The sequence below is a fragment of the Alligator mississippiensis genome, chromosome 1 (genome assembly GCF_030867095.1).
Source record: "Alligator mississippiensis isolate rAllMis1 chromosome 1, rAllMis1, whole genome shotgun sequence".
Taxonomy (NCBI): domain Eukaryota; kingdom Metazoa; phylum Chordata; order Crocodylia; family Alligatoridae; genus Alligator; species Alligator mississippiensis.
In genome coordinates, this window is record NC_081824.1 from 401,745,231 (window position 1) to 401,762,548 (window position 17,318).

At 43.8% G+C, this 17,318-nt stretch overlaps 1 protein-coding gene across 3 annotated transcripts in view; it reads right to left on the reverse strand.

Annotated features, from left to right (window-relative positions):
• The window catches only part of TDRD3 (tudor domain containing 3), a 231,762-nt gene extending 221,340 nt beyond the window's left edge, over positions 1-10,422 (reverse strand). Inside the window, exon 1 of one of the 3 annotated variants that reach the window (XM_059722891.1) lies at positions 10,244-10,422. In XM_059722891.1, coding sequence (XP_059578874.1) covers positions 10,244-10,284 — 41 coding nt within the window. In that variant the 5' untranslated portion in view covers positions 10,285-10,422. The remainder of the gene's footprint in view (positions 1-10,243) is intronic. The other 2 variants (XM_059722856.1, XM_059722922.1) reach the window with 2 other exon arrangements.
• Between the last annotated feature and the right edge of the window lie 6,896 nt (positions 10,423-17,318).

The following is a 17,318-nucleotide window of genomic DNA, read 5'->3' on the forward strand; positions in this document are numbered from 1 at the left end:
TTAAAAATCTGCACTTTATTTCTATTCTGAATACTTCTAGCTTCGGCTTTCTGCCAGCGGCTCCTTTTCTATTCCTGCTGTATTACAAAGTCCTCTACTATCAGATTTCTATTCCTGTTGGGGCCTGTAGATCATAAGAGAGTCATCCTATAACCTTTACTAAGACACACAGCAGACTCAAGAGCCTAAATCGTTATATAGTATATTCTCAATCCTTTCATCATTCTCATGACTCTTTTCTGAACCCTAACTTCTCAATATCCTTTCTGAAATGTAGATGCTTAAAGCACAACAATTCAGTACAGGAATACGGATTCAGACTTCCAGATGCACACAATACTCCCATTAAATTAACATGCCTTTTGTATGTAATACTTTACTGCCACTCCCCAAACAGTGGAGCTAAACTTTTTTTTAATTGTCTCCACCTAAACAAGGATGAGACATTGTTCATTACTGAACACTTTTTGCAAACTTAAAATATTACTTCAAGACTACCTGTGCTGCAAATAAAGGGTTTCTGATTAACAGTTTTCTCTTGGTTATAAAACTACAACCAATTCCAATATCAGAACTGACAATTAAAGTATAATCTAATTTAAATGTGCATAACAATTCAGAAGCAAATATAAAAAATGATAAAGCTTGATTAAAAAATTAATTGAAGTAGAAAAATCAAAAAACCCATCAACTGTATCTTAGGAACAGAGGACTGAAGTGGACCTCCTGGGTCTTCAAGTCCAGCCCCCTTTTACTTTATGAAACTAAATTTAATCCCTGCATTTCAAACTGATCTTAAAACTTCATCTTAAAAATACTTGTATTTTTTTTGTCCCCACTATTCCTATTGGAATCCTATTCCAGAACCGTCTTCCAATGTCCAGCCTGAATTTATTCATGAGCAATTTACAGCCATTCATTCTGGTACCAACATTATCCCTTAACCTAAATAGTCCTCCTTCCTCCCTGGGTTCTGTTCACAACCAACAAAGAGTATACCTAACCTTCAGCCTTCAGTTTTAGATTTACATTCAAATCTAAAGCAATGGACATGCCCAAGCTGGCAATAGCTCCGGGTCCAAATATCCTACCTTCATTTACAAAGAATGTATGTCCCACTAACCTCCATTTTGACAAAAAAGTGTGAATTCAGAAAAGGATGCAACAAAGGATACAAAATTTTGTGGCTTATTCACCACCTCCTTACCAATCAAGCAAAATTTTATGTTGTCTTTACTAACTGTAGGGTATTTCACTTAGGGTAGAAAAATGCAAAAGAATGATGATGTGATCTAAACTTTTTATAATAGGCAAAAGACAGGTAACTTTCCTTAAACATAGGATGATAAGTTGGAAGGGACTTCATACAGTCATCCAATCTAGCCTTCTGCTCAAGGGAAGAGCATCCCTGACTATACCATCCTAGCCATGTATCTTTCTAACATATTTTTGAAAATTTCCAAAGATGAAGATTCCACAATTTCTCTAGGCTGCCTGTTCCAATGCTTGACCACTCTGAGTCAAAAGTTGGTCCTAGTCTCTAGACAAAATTTCCCCTGCTGCAGCTTGAAGCTGTTGCTCCTAATCTGATCCCGATAGCCATACAGAAAAGCCCTTCTCCATCCTCTGTAATCACCCTTCAGATATTTGAAGACGGTTATCAAATCCTCCTCCAGTCTTCTCTTCTCTAGGCTACATAACCCTAGTTCTTTCAGCCTTTCCTCAAAAAAGTCTCCTCCCCCAGGCTTCTGATCATTTTCATTGTCCTGCTCTGGACCCTTTCCAAACTGTCTGCACCCATCATGAAGTGCCCAAAATTGAACACAGTACTCCAAAAGAGGCCTCACCAGTGCTAAATAAAGGAGAAGAATCACTTCCCTTGATTTGCAAGTGACACTCCTGTTAATAGAACCCAGTATGCTGCTGGCTTTTTTTGCAACAAGAACACACTATTGGCTCATATTCAGTTGACGGTGCACCACAGCCACAGACATTATAACTACTACAAGAAGACAGAATAGTTTCTGCAATTCTGTCCACTTGTCCTTATCAGTACAGTAATGGGCTACCATTTTTCAAAAAGCACATTCAATTCATATGCAATAACGTATTTAAACATATTAAAGCACAGAGGTTGTAATTACACAAGAGCTATAATGTAACAAACTCATAAGACAGCAGTTGTAGAGACGAATAAAAAGCCTCCACTTGAACTGGTTCATAATCCCATAAGAACTGTTAAAACATTTTAGCCTTAAAAAGAAAAAAAAACAAACCCTATATACCAGTAAGAGTAAAAAGATTAGCATGATTTGCGCCATACTCATCCCCCCGCCGCATCCACCAATTATCTTTTATTACTTCTGAGTCGACCTCTTCTTTATTCAGAAAACTCAAACACTTATAAATAAAGCTAGTCTTCCTTTTAGGGGATCAATCACTATTAGGCTATAGCTGGTACCTTCTTCCTTGAAATACACTTCAGAAAGTAAACATGCAATGAGAGGATTCTGCCTACTTTTAGGACTCTTGTTTAGACAAGCTAGCTAAGCAATTATTTCTGAAATACCTTATCTGTTAATTTTTAATCAGAAAAAAACCAATGCCTTTCACCCAGGTTTTGTCAAATTTTTCAAATATTGTTCAATACTAGTCCATATCCTAGAACTTCCTCAGAGCATAAAAATCCTCACTTTTGGGGAGTGGGGGGAGTCACAGAAAAGATACCATATTTATCAAAAATCAAGACAACTTCAAATTTAAAACAACCCCCCCAATAATTAGATTCTAGACACTAGAAGGACACAAGGGAAGGGTAAGCAGCCACAGCAGAGGACAGGCAAAGTCCAAGGGGGGAGCAGAGGCTGCAGGGAACAGGTGGGGGTGGGGAGTGGGGGGGGGGGGGGAAGGCAGCAGCTATTACTCCAACTCTGGCCTCAGGCTTGGGGTCACAGCTGCAGCTCAAATGTAAGAAAAGTTTTCTCCTCACCCCCCTGTTGAATTGGGGGGGGGGAGGGGAGGGAGAGGGGAAACCTCACCCTGGATTCAAATAAATATGGAAGTTTGTACTTCTACCTACTGTACAAGTAAGTGAAGAAGAGCTTCTTACAGATTTTTGGTGTCTCTTTAAAAGAAAATATAGAAGAGAAATTTTGTGAATGACCAAATTGTGTTATGTGTTTCAGGGTTGTCACTGGGACTAATATGAAAGGGCTATTACTTTTTCCTTGAAATTCCTGATAGTCCAGAAATTATGATCTCTAATGTCTAATTCTTTTCATCATTAAATTTAAACTAGAGGAAAATCTAATGATACGTTCACATTAAAGTACATTTTCAGTGGCAATAAGCTTTTCCTCCCCTCAATTTTTTTGGAAATATCCTATTTTAAAAAAAAAAAGAGCAAATGTATCTTTGATGAGTTTCAAGAATGCCACAAGGACTGGAATATGGAGATGATAATGTCTGCCACAAAATGGAAAATTATATAGATTTCAAGATAAAACCGGGCCCCCACTAGAAGGTAATGAACGAATCAGGAGAATATTCCAAGCTATGATACAATGTAAGTGACATGAAAACAATACTACAGGAAAAACAGATTATTTGAATACGGCTAGGGAAAACGTTAGAAATCTCAAAGGACTGGGAATAGCTGTAGGTGGTACGAGATACACATACAACCTCTAAAGTGAGGACGTGACGCTCAATTATGATGCAGCAAAACAGGAAATCTTCAACTGTTCACGGAGAGAGGTCAAAATAATTGGAGACGTGGAATACTTATGCAGTAATACGATCAACCACGAAGAAAGTAGAAAAAAAAAAAATCAGTGAAAATAAGGTAAAAAGTGAATGAGATTACACCAATCAAGGAAAGAAAAGATCAATACAAAGGGCTTTTTTTACACGTGCAAGTGCCGCAGTGTTGGGCACTTTGAAAAGCACCCGGCACTGCAACGCATATAGTTGTATAAGCAGCAAAATGTACATCAGTGCGAAGAAAATGGCGGTGGTAAGCTTTTGAACTAAAACACCCTGGATGTGCTCTTGATCAAAAGTGCACCACCACCATTTCCTGCGCACTGATGCGCATTTCACCATTTATACAACTGTACATGGTACAGTGCAGTGTGCATTAGCTCGTGTGCAGAGCAGACTCAACTAACTGAGTCTGCTCCAAAGCAGAGGATTTCCAGTGCATCACGGGACAAAAAGGTACATATATAAATGGCTGGGGATGAGAAATTTTAACCAGGTAAAAAAAAGGAATAAGGGTGAAATTTAACAAGCAAGCAGCAGGGCCAAAATTGCCCAAGTGCATTTCCTAACCACCAAGCGATACAATTATTCACTCTCTTCTATTGTGGGTCGACAAATATTTATTCTGATACATAAATAGTCCGTAGGTTCAAGACTACTGAAGCATAGCAGTGGAGGCCCTGAGGTTGGAGAGGCTGCATTTTCATCCCGTAAAATTCTCCTGAAGGTTTACTGAGATATAAACAACCGAATTAGTGTTTCTCAGCCATTCCCAAAAAACTGAACTGAGCCCAAATATCTAGGCCCACACCAAAGCAGCTTCTGTCTCTACTCTTAAGAACATCTTGGAATTGTCTGAGTAAATGTGGCAGAAGGTTGGGGGGGGAGGGGGGAGGATAAGGATGAGGGGAAAGAAGAGCCAACCCAGATCAGGCTTCCATGGCAGCCTTGCAGGCTGACAAATGGCTTCAGGGATATTCTTCATTGCAGAAAAAGTTCTCCTGATACCAGTTAACGCAGCTAGTTTTTAGCTCACATGATAAAATTCTGTGCTATAATATGTGGTTAAAAAACCACTGATTAAGCATGATTAGAACTGTCAGAATTACTGAATAATACTTTATAAACTATACAACTTACCAGAATGTATTTTTTTAAATACGGTTAATAAAAAACTTAAAAATTTACAAAAAAACAGAAAATTAAAGCTGTAAAAATTATAAAATGCCAAATTCAAGGTTGTACATGCCACATTAATTCTGCCTCCTTAAGTGTATACATAATTATTATTATTAATTACATCACTGCCATATACTGCTTTTTCCACAGGATTCTTGCCTCATTCTGTGCACAGACTGAACTACAGAACAGAAGTATGGTATTCAGAATCTGTGAAGAACACGCAAATCCTGTTTTAACAAAACAAAAGCAGAAGACTGAACATGTTTCAAAGCAAAGAGAAAAAGAAAGATCTGGGAAGATCTATTATAAAACAATTACATTCAACTTTATAACATTAACTAGAATTCATATGTTGTACAGAAAGATTCCCCAAACTGTAACAGGTAACCAGCCACATGTGTAATGCCTGCACTAAATAATCTATTTCAAACCTAAGAATTCATAGTATCCAGACTTGACTTAGCTTGTTGAAATTCTAAAAATATTTCGTTTTAATAAATATAATTTATACACTTACTAAATACTTATAAATATTTAAAACCCAGTTAGAAATAGCCCATGATCCCCTCTCTCACCCCCATGGACTCATAGGGTGGTATCACACATTCAACTTAACACTTACTAGGTAAAGTTAAGATGCAAGCAAGCATGTTCAAGCAGTACAGTACACGTAAAGTACTAGCCTGGCATTGCATAGTTGCTCCCTTTCAGAAAATGATAATCTAATTTACTAACTTCAATACATCACAACATTCCACTGATTTGCAACCATGGCAAATGAATTTGCAACTTAAATATTGTTTGTCCTATTACCCAAATCACAAGGAAAATTCTAATTCCATTCAACTTCCAAAAAAAGTTTCATGGAGAGAAAATGTCTACACTTAATATGCAAATAGCAAAAGGGAAAAAAAAAGTCACATAACACAATTATGTTTTCCTAATCTTCCTACTTTATAACAGCTTCATACAAGCACTGGATTAAAAATGAATAAATAAGTTGTACACTACAATAAAAAATACCAATGACATTTCTTGCTGGAATTATGGGGAAACTGGTTCTAAAACTGAGACAATCTACCTATGATAATAATAAGATGCTACGTTTGGGATCAGAAAACAAATTTTGTAAGCCTGAGTTTTCAAGTCCTTGACAGTGTTTTGTTTTTTGTTTTCATTTTTGTTTTTAACCAAAACCTCCTAAAAATGGCTAAAGACAAATGAAATGGATGGAGCAGCACACTCCAAGACCTTTGTTGATAGGGTGGTTCCAAAGACGATGAAGCTATCCTGCTCTCAGTGGTGGCAGATGACAGAACAAAGAGCCATGGTCTCAAACTGTAGCAAGGGAAGATTAGGTTAGATACTAGGAAGAACTCTCTCACGACACGGGTAGTAAAACACTAGAACAAGCTATCCAGAGTCTGGAATCTCCATCCATGTTGATTTTTACTACACAAAGCCTTGGCTAGGGTGATACAATTGGGAATGGTCCTGCTTTGAGCAGGGGATTGAACCAGATGACCCTGAAGTTCCTTTCAACCCTAATTTTCTATGACTCTGTGATTAAGTTGTAAAAGCAACCCCCACTTAGCACTCTTAATTGGTTCCAGAAAACTTAACATTAAGTGAAACCGAAACTATGTGACAATCCAAGATGGCAGTCACAAGTGTTTTTAATGACCCAGGGCAGTAACCACAAGCTTTATAACAAAACTCACTGAGCACTAAGTGAAGCCAGGTATCAATTTAAAATGAGCATTACAGCGAAACAGCGTTAAGTGGGGGTTGCCTGTACTGAGGATATAATGCAGTTTACCTACAAAGAGAAGCAGACCTGGAAAGATGCAACAAACTGCAAAGCTCTAAGGACATATTCTACCCTCTTAAAGGTCTGTAGGAACACTTAAGACCTTAAGGGTTGGTTTGGGGGGGTTTTTTGCTTTTATTAAACAGAATTTAAGGACAAATTAGTCATCTAATTTCTCAGTATTCCCCTGTAATACGCAGTAACAATCAAGGACCTGTATGATACTGCAAAGTTAATGCATGCAGCACTTAAAGTTACTAATTAGACACAAAAGGTAAACCTAACCAAAAAAATATATGCAAACATAATTCTATTCACATTGATGGTTATAATAGGGCATTCTTAGCAGGCCAAGTCTCCCAGGTGGGTGGGAAGAAGAAATAAACTCTAATTAAGTGATGGGTAGTTAGCCATGTTAATCTGAAATCAGGCAGAGGGCAGGTCCTTTCACAGCATTTAATGAAGTGAGATCAGGCACATGGAAGCTTATCCTCTTTTATTTCATTAGTCTATAAAGCACATCTCTACCCTACTTTCTGTAATTAAGAAGTTATACTGGGCAGCAATTACAATGTCCAAAAACTATTTTAATGCCGAAACAAATATAGAAGACATTTTCAATTCTATTGGCAGCAGACATTTCTCTATTACAATAACAGTGTGAAAGGATCTATTGATCTGGAATTAGACAGTATTCCTGTAATATCCTCTTATGCTTCTAACAGTATTTAAGCTGTTGCACTTTTAAGTGTTTGGGAGGAAAACTCAAGTGAGAGTATCAAACTACACAAAAGGTTAAAACAAAAATTGTATCACATTATAAAGCCCACTTAAAGTGCCATCTTTTCTAAAGTGACTTTGTAAGTAACATTACGCCCCTGTGTGTGTTAAGTTATATCTTCTTACTCGGGCCTTAACAAAAAGGTTTTGCTTTTTTTTTTAAACTAACATTAACTCCTGTTTCCACCTTAGAGTAAACAAGGATATCGGAAATGAAGCTGACAAGTGCAGGGCCTCCAAAAGTGACAGGTTTACCTGAATTGCAAATGCACAAAAGTTTTTTCAAGCATTTAAAGGAACAGAGAACCAAGTTGCACAGAAGCAAATGAAGAACGAATCTGACTTACCGATTACGTTATTCACACTAGGAAAATGACTACTTTCGACAAGAGGTGAAAGCAAGAAGTGCAAATGAATTGGAACTGAGCATGGTTTAAATGCCAACACAGACCAGAAGCATGTTATTTTGAGTACCATTTCTTAAGACATGTTTAAAAGCTGCCTAGAGTGCTGCTGCTGCAAAGGGTGCACCAGTCAAAAAAGGTCACAACAAGAAAGAACAGTACCAGGAAAACATTCCAAGTACCACATCACACTATTTTTTTTAAGTTTACCCATACATGCAAATTTAAGCAATTCTCTGAACCAGGGGCTAAATAACCAGTTTTTTACAATTTGTGGATTTGATAGGGAATGCGTATTGCCGAAAAGTGTTTGTAAACAGTTGAGAAAACAAGGTAAGCCTATACCATTAGATAAATGATAGTTGCCAATGTTCACCAAGCCTACCAACCAGAGAGTGTGTTCTGCACTGTAGAAGTAAAAAGTCCAAGTCTCTTACATATTGTACTCGGAGACAGGTAACACTGTCAAATCACAGAATCATAGAAAACTTGAGTTGGGAAGGACCCTGACCTGCTCAAAGCGGGACCATCCCCAGCTATTTCATCCTAGCCAAGGCTACCCAGCTCTTTAAAAAAAACAGTTAAAGATAAAAGAGAGTCAGGAGTTCCTAGTTTCTGTACCCTAATTCAGCAATTCTCAGCTGGGGCCCTGCCATCCCCTAGGGTACCCACAACTCCTTTCAAGGATGCTGAGCAATGTCAGCACAGCAGGACACAGAAAATGAAGGCAGATATTTCAAACAGGAATTGGTAGTATCAAACCGCTTCCCCACCCCGGGCCTTCTGTGGGCCAAGATATATGCCAAGAAGAAAGCGCTCCAGGACAGCTCCACCACTCTCAAAGCAAGACACGAGCAGAAGGGAGGAGGTGGCATTTTCAGAGAGGGATTCTCAAGCAGAATCGAGGAGTGCCCAAAGAGGCGTGAGAGGCACCGGCCTAATTCAAGGCTGCCTGGCCTGTGCTGCACTCTCTCCTTTCTGAAGACGTGCCCTTCTGCATAGAATCACAGGGCTGGAAGGGTCCTCAGGAGGTCATCTAGTCCAGCATCTCTCATACCATGGGTCTAAAGAATATATTAAAGGGTCACGAACAAACTTTAAAAATGGGTCAACAAATTTTAAAAATGGATTATCCTTTAAAGGAGAAAAACATGGGAAACTGGCCTTTCCCTTGCAGGCTGTCAGAGCTCCAGCCTGCATGGGACTGCTCAGGTCCCCCCATGCCCCACACACCCACCCCCTGTCCCACACACTCTGGGGGCTTCAGCCTGGGGGCAGCAGGTCAGGAGTGAAGGGCACTGGGTCGAGACTGGCCACCCATGTTTACAAATCCGTCCTGGTACAAAAAAAAAAAAAGGTTGAGAACCACTGATCTAGCCCAACCCCCTGCTCAAAGCAGGACCAGCCCCAACTACATCACCCCAGCCAAAGCCTTGTCAATCTGGGTCTTATAAAAAACTTTGAAGGATGGAGCTTCCGCAGCTTGGGTAACCCGTTCCCATGCTTCGCCACCCTCCTAGGGAGAAAGTTTTCCTTAACATCCAGCCTAAACTTCTCATGCTGCCCGTGATGACACGCAGCGGGTGCACATGCACCCCTTGACAGGCTGCGCTCACCACTAGGCGACTGGCACCAGGGGCAGGTAGGAGCCCTGGCTAAGGAGTGGCCGCTTTGCAATCAGCCGCAGCAGAGACCCCCCCAGTTGGTGAGACTGGCTGCAAGGGACTCCCCCGCAATAGAAGACTGGCCAGTGCAGGGGCACGTGCCCCCCCTGACTAAGGTGGCACCAGTCGCCCACGCGTGCTGCTACTTGAGACCCTTGCTCCTCCTTCGGTCATCTGCCCCCACTGAGAACAATCCAGCTCCGTCCTCTTTGCAGCCCCGTGTGGGGTAGTTAAAGGCAGCTCTTCAATCCCCGCAGTCTCCTCTTCTCCAGACTCAATCAGCGCAGTTCCCTCAGCCCCTCACAAGTAATGCCCCCAGCGCCCTCGCCATTTCCCCTGCCCGCCGCGCCCACATCCCCGCCGCAGCGGGGCCCACAGCCAGGCACAGACGCGGCTGCCCCGGGCCCGGCTGAGGGCAAGGAGCACGTCCCTCCCCGCGGGTCCGCCCTGCTGGCTTGTGCCCCCGGGAGCCCTACGGCCGGGGCACAGCCCAGCCCCCACGGCGGGCACCAGGCCTCGGCCGGACCCGGGGCTCGGGCAGGGACGGGAAGGGGGAGGGGAAGCCGCTCCCCGACCGCCCCGAGCTCCCCCCCGCGCCCCGGCATAAGACGCGGCCTCCTGGCCCCGCTGCCGCCGCTTACCAGCCAGCCTCGCGGAGCGCCGAGCTCGGCCCGGCCGCCATGGCGCCTCCTGCCGCCGCGGCCGGCCCAGCCCAGGGGCGGGGGGGCAGGGCCGGGCTGGGCTGGGTCCCCGCGCTCCCGCCAACCAACAAAGCCGCCACCGGGCCGGGCCGGGCCGCGCTGTCAGCCCCGCTCCGCCCCCTCCGCCGCTGAGGAGGCCCGGGCCCGGGCCCGGGCCCGGGAGGCTGGCGCCGCCATCACAGGGGCGGGCAGACAGCGGGGCCTTCCCCGCGGCGCCGCTTCCCGCTGGCTCTTGTGCCCCTCAGCGCCCGAGGTGCAGGCCTTGCCCCCGCTCCTCGTCCCTTGTGGTAGTGGAGCAGAGGGAGGCCCTCCCCCCGGGGCAAAAAGAGGGGGAGAAGAGTCGCGCCTTTCTGCTGGGGAGCAGCAGCAGGGAGCCCCTCGCTGCCTCTCAGCAAAAAACTGGTTCGCAGCGCAGCTGATGCTGAGCTCCAGCCGGCCATAAAGTTAGACCTGTAAAGTTAGACGTGCCCTGACTTTATAGCCGGTTGCCGTCCAGGCTTTGTTTGCGCCTCCAGCAGGCCCCCCCTGTGGCTCCAGTAGGGTCCCCCAGCCCCGGTGCCCAGCAGAGCTCCCAGCTACAGCGGTATGCCGTGCCTGGAGCACAGCACAGAGCTCGCCCTGGCACCTCCTTGCACCCCGCTTGGTGGCGGGCCTTTGACGCATGGTGCCCAGCCCAGCGGGCCTCAGGCCTGGAGGATTGCAGCAGACATGATCCCCGAGTCTTGGAACTTCGGGGTTCACATACGCAGCCAAAACCTTGAGTCCCACAACTAAGTGGCTCTTGGTCCCAGCTGCGCCACGATCAAGAGCCCTGCCCGTGCCCCTGTAGCCAGGAGCCCACTTCTTACCAATGCAGGGGGGGAGCCCAGGATCAAGTAATAAGGTGTAACTGGATCTAATGTACAATTCTGTGCATCACACATTAGATCCCATCCCAACTTTACCTGCCCATGTAGAGGGGGCCACAGAGAAGTAGGGCTGGAAAGGGACTTCTACAGGTCTAGTCCAAGCCTCCGCCCTGGCTGAGGTAAGGTCATCCCTGTCCAAACCATCCCGTACAAATCCATCGTCTAACCCAGTGGTTCTCAACCTTTTTTAATCCAAAGCACCCCTCACAGGATTCAAGGCACCCTTCATTGAACTCGAGACGCGTTCCATAACATCTGTGAATAGAGTGGCACCCAATTTCAAAAACAACTATATATTGCAGTGTTTGCCTCCTTGGCAGCCCAGGTGGAGGATCATCCATGAAGAGGCATGCCTGAGCCTGGTTTACCAGCTTCTCTCTTCACACTTCATGACACCCTTCAACGGGTCTAGCAGCACCCCTCTGATTGAAAACCACTACTCTAATCCAGAGATGCACCGGCCTGTGAGCTAAATGTGGCCTGCAGAGCCTTTGCATCCAGTCTGCAGGGCTCCCCAGGGCTCAGGAAATTTGATGGAAGGGGAGCAATGGCTATTAATACCACCACTCTTCCCATGCTGCCAAATGCCTCTGTCCCCCTCCCCTCACAGCCAGATGGGGCTGGACCCTGCCCCCTGCTTCCTGAAGCCAGATTGGGAGGGGGCTGAGCCATGCCCCCTTTTCCCTACATGGCAGAATTGGTGCCAGGCCATGCCCCCTTCTCCCTGCACACTCGGATTGCAGCCGAGCTGCTCCCCATCCTTCCCTCCCCCCCTGTGGCCGGGGATGGATCAGGGCCACAAGCTAAATCCAGCCCACAGAGGGACCATGGCACTGTCCATCCAGTCCACTGGGGAAAAGGGGTAAACATCACTAGTCTAACCTATTAGCAGAACTACACAGACAACCCTGACACAACCACAGGACATAACACTCTAACCTGCCACAGGTAAAGCAGGGGGACCATGGCAGCCAACATCATGCTGCTGCAAATTTTTTTAATATATGCTCCAGAAAGTAAAGAGTGGGATTTTCAGAAGTGCCTATATGGTTTAAACTGCCTGCAGAAAAGTTAGAGGATGGGTTCCTAAGTCTCTGCTTGGGACTCTGCTTTGAAATGAATGTTAAACTGAATATTCTGAATAGTTTGGAACTGTATATTAAATTAGAAGCACAAGCTGCTTCACGATACCTTTCATAAGTTCCTTTCAAGGTGTACAGTATAAAGGAGTTTTGAAACACCTTGACTTGTTTCTGAAAGAAAAGGATATAAATGAAGAAAGAGTCAAATGGGTAATGTGTATGGGCATATACCCACCACTTTTCTTTGACTTAGCCGTACATTTTTTTAAAGCACTGCAGAGTTCAAAGGAATTTTTGAAGCTAAGAGTGATTTGAAAGTAGCTGGAGGTCTGAAAATTTAGCAGCTATTCTGAGTGCCCACGCTACTGACACAGTCTATAGCTGAGCCACCAACATTTTCAAAGACAGCTGCTGTTCACATAAAAGAAGAGTATCCAGTTAGAGCTGTACTCCTGTTGCTAATTGCTAATTTTTTTCACTGTCCTGAGTCTCAAGAATTGGGTGAGATGCTAAGCAGCCTCTGTATCTCTCTGCTAAGCTTTGTCCACACTTGGCTACTTCGGGTGGCAGACAGCAGCCAAAACAGAAGCTGCAGGAGTGTGGGAGTGTGTACATGCTTTTATATATATATATATATGGCTCCATGTCATCAGCTGTGCAGAAAGGGCACAAACTGTATGCTGGATAGGTCCAGCAGTCAAAAGAGCTGCGATATCCAAAAGAAGGCCTGGCCAGTTTTACACATCCCTTCTGTCAACAGAAGCCTTCTCAGTTCCAAGGGACATAGTTGTCTGCAGGGGGTCCGGTGCCACAGAGGAGTTAAAGTTGATGTGCTCACATCTTGCTGGCACTTGTTTGGCCAACAAGATTATGTAGTGTAGACCAACCTCAAGACTGATGTTCCCCTGTACAATTCTAATCCTGTATTTTCACCTCTCCCCACGAATATTCAGTCACTGGTTTGAGCTGACTTTTGATCTCCCCAACGATACCAGAAGAACCTTCACTTCTAAATAATTTTTGAGTCACTGGGGACAAAACCACCTTTGGCCTCAGTAAATGTTTTCCCATGTGCCCCCTGTGCCAGCTTTCTAAAGATCATTCAGAAGAATATCTCCTAATTTGCATCCTTTTTCTGGCCTCCTGCTTTCTAGTATATTCAGATTCGACCTCCATTGTTTTTGCCTTTAAGATGCTTCATCATTCAACCTCACCCTCACCAGCAATTCCATTGTATACTCTACTTACATGCACACCCAGTATGTGCATAATTCACGTAACTGCATAACAATGCTTGTCAGTTTGCTGCCTATTGTTTACATTACGATAATCATAATGTATCCACATCAGTTAAGTGCATAGTGTCCTTCAGATCCACTGCCTACTTGGTAACATTAATTGTACTCCAATTATCTGCATGCAAATATTGAAGAAAAGCAGCTGTCAAATGGCTGGTATTAGATACCTTAAAATTGACAGGAGCCAGACAATTCCACGTCTGTTGTTAGAAGCCTGGAAAATGAGGGGACTTAATCAGTTTCATGTATCTTCATAATAAGCATTCTTTACAGCATCAGGAACCAAACTTTTTGGCTGGCATGCCACAAAGTAAGCCCTGCATCTTCCCTGAGTACCACTCCAGTCACCTTTCCCTGAGTGATCTGCTGCTCTGCCTTCTGGCTCCCTGTGCTCCCTGTCTACTCCTTTCCTCTGCTTTCTGCTCTGTGCCATATTTGTTGCTGTGTTTGCCTGCCCTCTTCCCAATCTGCCAAGCTCCACACACAGAGGCTGCCAGCGCCACTTGTGGCACATGTACTGTAGGTTGCCAACCCTTTATAGCACTGCGAGCAACACGGTATTTCATATCCCCAAAACTGACTAGCTTCCTCATTCTAAAAGCGTCTGATAACAGCCTGAAACTATTAGAAGCCTTGAAAATCATGGGAACTAGTCAGTTTGGGACATACTAATACTGTATCACTGACAGTACTGTGTGCTTAATAAGAACTGTTTATACTACATATGGGTAAATATACAGCCTTTTTTCAGTCCCCAGGCTGTGCTGTTTTCAATATGCAAATGATGGCAGCCTGAAACATGAGGCTGACTTTCCAGCACCTCATAATTTCTTCAAAGTTGGTGTATGTCCCATCAAAGCAAAGATTACAGTTTAAAAGTTCTTAAAAAGAACAGAAGTCTTCCATGCTGCCTTTCCCTATCGGGCATGACAGTTTCTCAATATTTACAGTCATCACCCAATTCACTTATATCCAACCTACCTCCTCCAGGATATCTACAAAACTCATGTGGCACTGATTTGGCAAATTTATTAATTTAGTACACGCAATTTTGGCATATTGTTTCAGCCATCTTAAAGCAATGTCATCACCAGTGTGAAGAGCTTGAAGGCCACCATGTAGCACTGTAAATGGATATGAGTCAACAATGTGGAACCTGGTTTGAACTTGTCTACAAGGGCATTTGTTATCATTGCTAAGGCCCCATTGGTATAGGTTTAAGGCAGTGACCCTGTCCAGTTCAAAAGCAGTTGAGAAGTGCCCAATAACAGCATGGCTAGGTAAATCCTGGTTGACTGACTGTAGGGTCAGAGTTATAACCATATTGGTCTAGAGGAAAAGGCAATCAGGACTCATAGTAAAGATGATATCTTTTATTAGACTAACAAGATTGATCGCAAGCTTCCAGGCACAAAAGATATCATCTCTTCTACGAGTCCAGATTGCCTTTTCCTCTAGACCAATACAGCTACAACCTGGATACCTGACACATGAAAGATAAAGAATTTTAGCTGCTTATTTTAATGAAATCTTCATATTTTCCCAGGCAGGAAGCAACTGTAACCTCCTGAAACCTGATTTCCTGCTCCTGCCTTTGTTTCAAGGTAATATGCATCATCATAGATCCTCACAGGAAGTGAGAGGCTTCATACCAGCGATAAACTCATTGCCCAAGGTGTTTTCTATCTATTGACTCCTCAGTGAAATCCTATGAAATATGAAGTTTCATTTCTACCCAGGAGAACCTTTACAATCTTTCCTCCAATGCCTGAGGAAGGGTGTTTGTGCCCAAAGGCTTGCAATTAAAGAATTTTGTTTGCAAAAATCTTGTTGTCTAATAAAAGATACCATCTCTACTACAAGTCCAGATCATCTGAACATATGTATACAGCCTGATTTATGAACAAGAACTCCTAAATTATGCTTCAGCAACACAAAAATTATGTAGCATGGTGCCTCAGCTCCTACCCATTACATCACCTACTATAGTATTACTTGCTATTTTTAAAACAAAATTCAGCTTCTTAGCCAACTCATTTTTAAAGGATAACTATCTAGTCCTGTACGTCTAACATTCTGATCATACACCTTCTGTCCAGCTATTTACAATGCAAGTCTTTAAGGACATGTATTTCTTTTAAAGAGCACCTAGCACAAATGTGCCCCAATTTGGAAAGGACTAACAAATGTTATGTTAACACAAATAATTACAATAATTAGAAAATTAGGAAGATTATAACTATGGCAGCTTTTGTGGGAAAAGCACCAACACTAAAGATGTTGCTAGGCAAAAAAGGGAGATATTTCCAGTGGAATAGGGTGACCATATTGTTTTTCAGGAAATTTGAAACCCAGCTCTCCCCCGCCCCAGTCAGCGGTGATGCTGCAGGCAGAGGCAGACAGGCAAGGGCACAGGGTGCAGTCAGGTGGGGAGGTGAAGTAACATGGCATATGGGCAGGCACTGCTGCTGCCACCAGCATGTGCCCAGCCCAGCTCCTTCTGAGCAGCAGCTGGAGGCAAGGGTTAGGCTGGGCTGGGCACCAAACCTCCTACCTGGGGCAGAGATTAGCCAGAGCATGGTGGCAGAGTGGAGGGGAGGGAGCTGCTGTAACCACAGGCTGCTCGCAGATGCACACACATGCGTGCATGTGTGTGTGTGTGCATGTGTGTGGCACCCCCTGACCATGGCAACCTGGGCAGTCCCACCTCTAAGGCCAGCATCCACACCGCCCATCTCTAAGGCCAGCACCATGCAGCAAACAAGTTCACCCCACCGAATTCTTTTCTCAGTGCTGACTGCCACCCTGCTTACTCCACCTCTCCCTGGCTGATCCCCTGCCTGCCAGCCAGATGCACCATGCCACTCCATCTGCCAGACTGCATCCTGTGCCCCTGCCCACCTGCCTCTACCTGCAGCAGCTGGTTCAGGGACTTTTATTTTAATTTGCACCAATTGGCCAGGACACAGGTATGACCTATGAAATCTAGGACCATTCTGACCAAAACCGGACATATGGTCACCTAGTTAGGAGGCTGTTTTTGGCAACACAGGAGCAGATGAATTTTGGGGGAATTAAGAGGAGACAGATTCCACCCCCTCCATCCCTTTTTTGCAGAGGCAGCAATTACTTGAAATCTTGTGAGAAAAACTGAATTCTTCCATCCTAACTATAAGCTGGCAGCAGCAAGCTGGTCACCTTCATGTCCCAGTATCTACATATAGATAAACTACAGACCTAATCACAACATGGAGTACAGAATAAGCAGGAAAAATTACATACCTAATGAGACAAATGTTATGGTATCAGAGTTAACACCCATCTAGGTTGAAAGTAGCAATTCAAACCTGTAATAGCTGAATCAGCTTAACCTGCATTAGTTTCCATTCAGTTTCCATTCTGAAAGTCTTTTGCAACCTGTCAACCTTAATCCTCAAGTAGGTTTCTTATTTCAATATGTTTATGCAGTAAAACCATAACTTAATGTATGTACAGAGAGGTACTTCACTGTATTAGTGTAAAATCATGCACAAGGCAGGATAGGGTGGCATCTTACAGACTAATTCAGAGAGGCATTTTGTAAGCAACACCTTGCTTTATCAGATCTTAAGAACATCATCTGCTCTTTGACCTGCCTTCTGCTTAACATATGGAAGATATGCTTAACATATGGAACAATAGCAGAAAATGGCCTTTAATTACTGTTAAACACAAAGCATAGATTCTA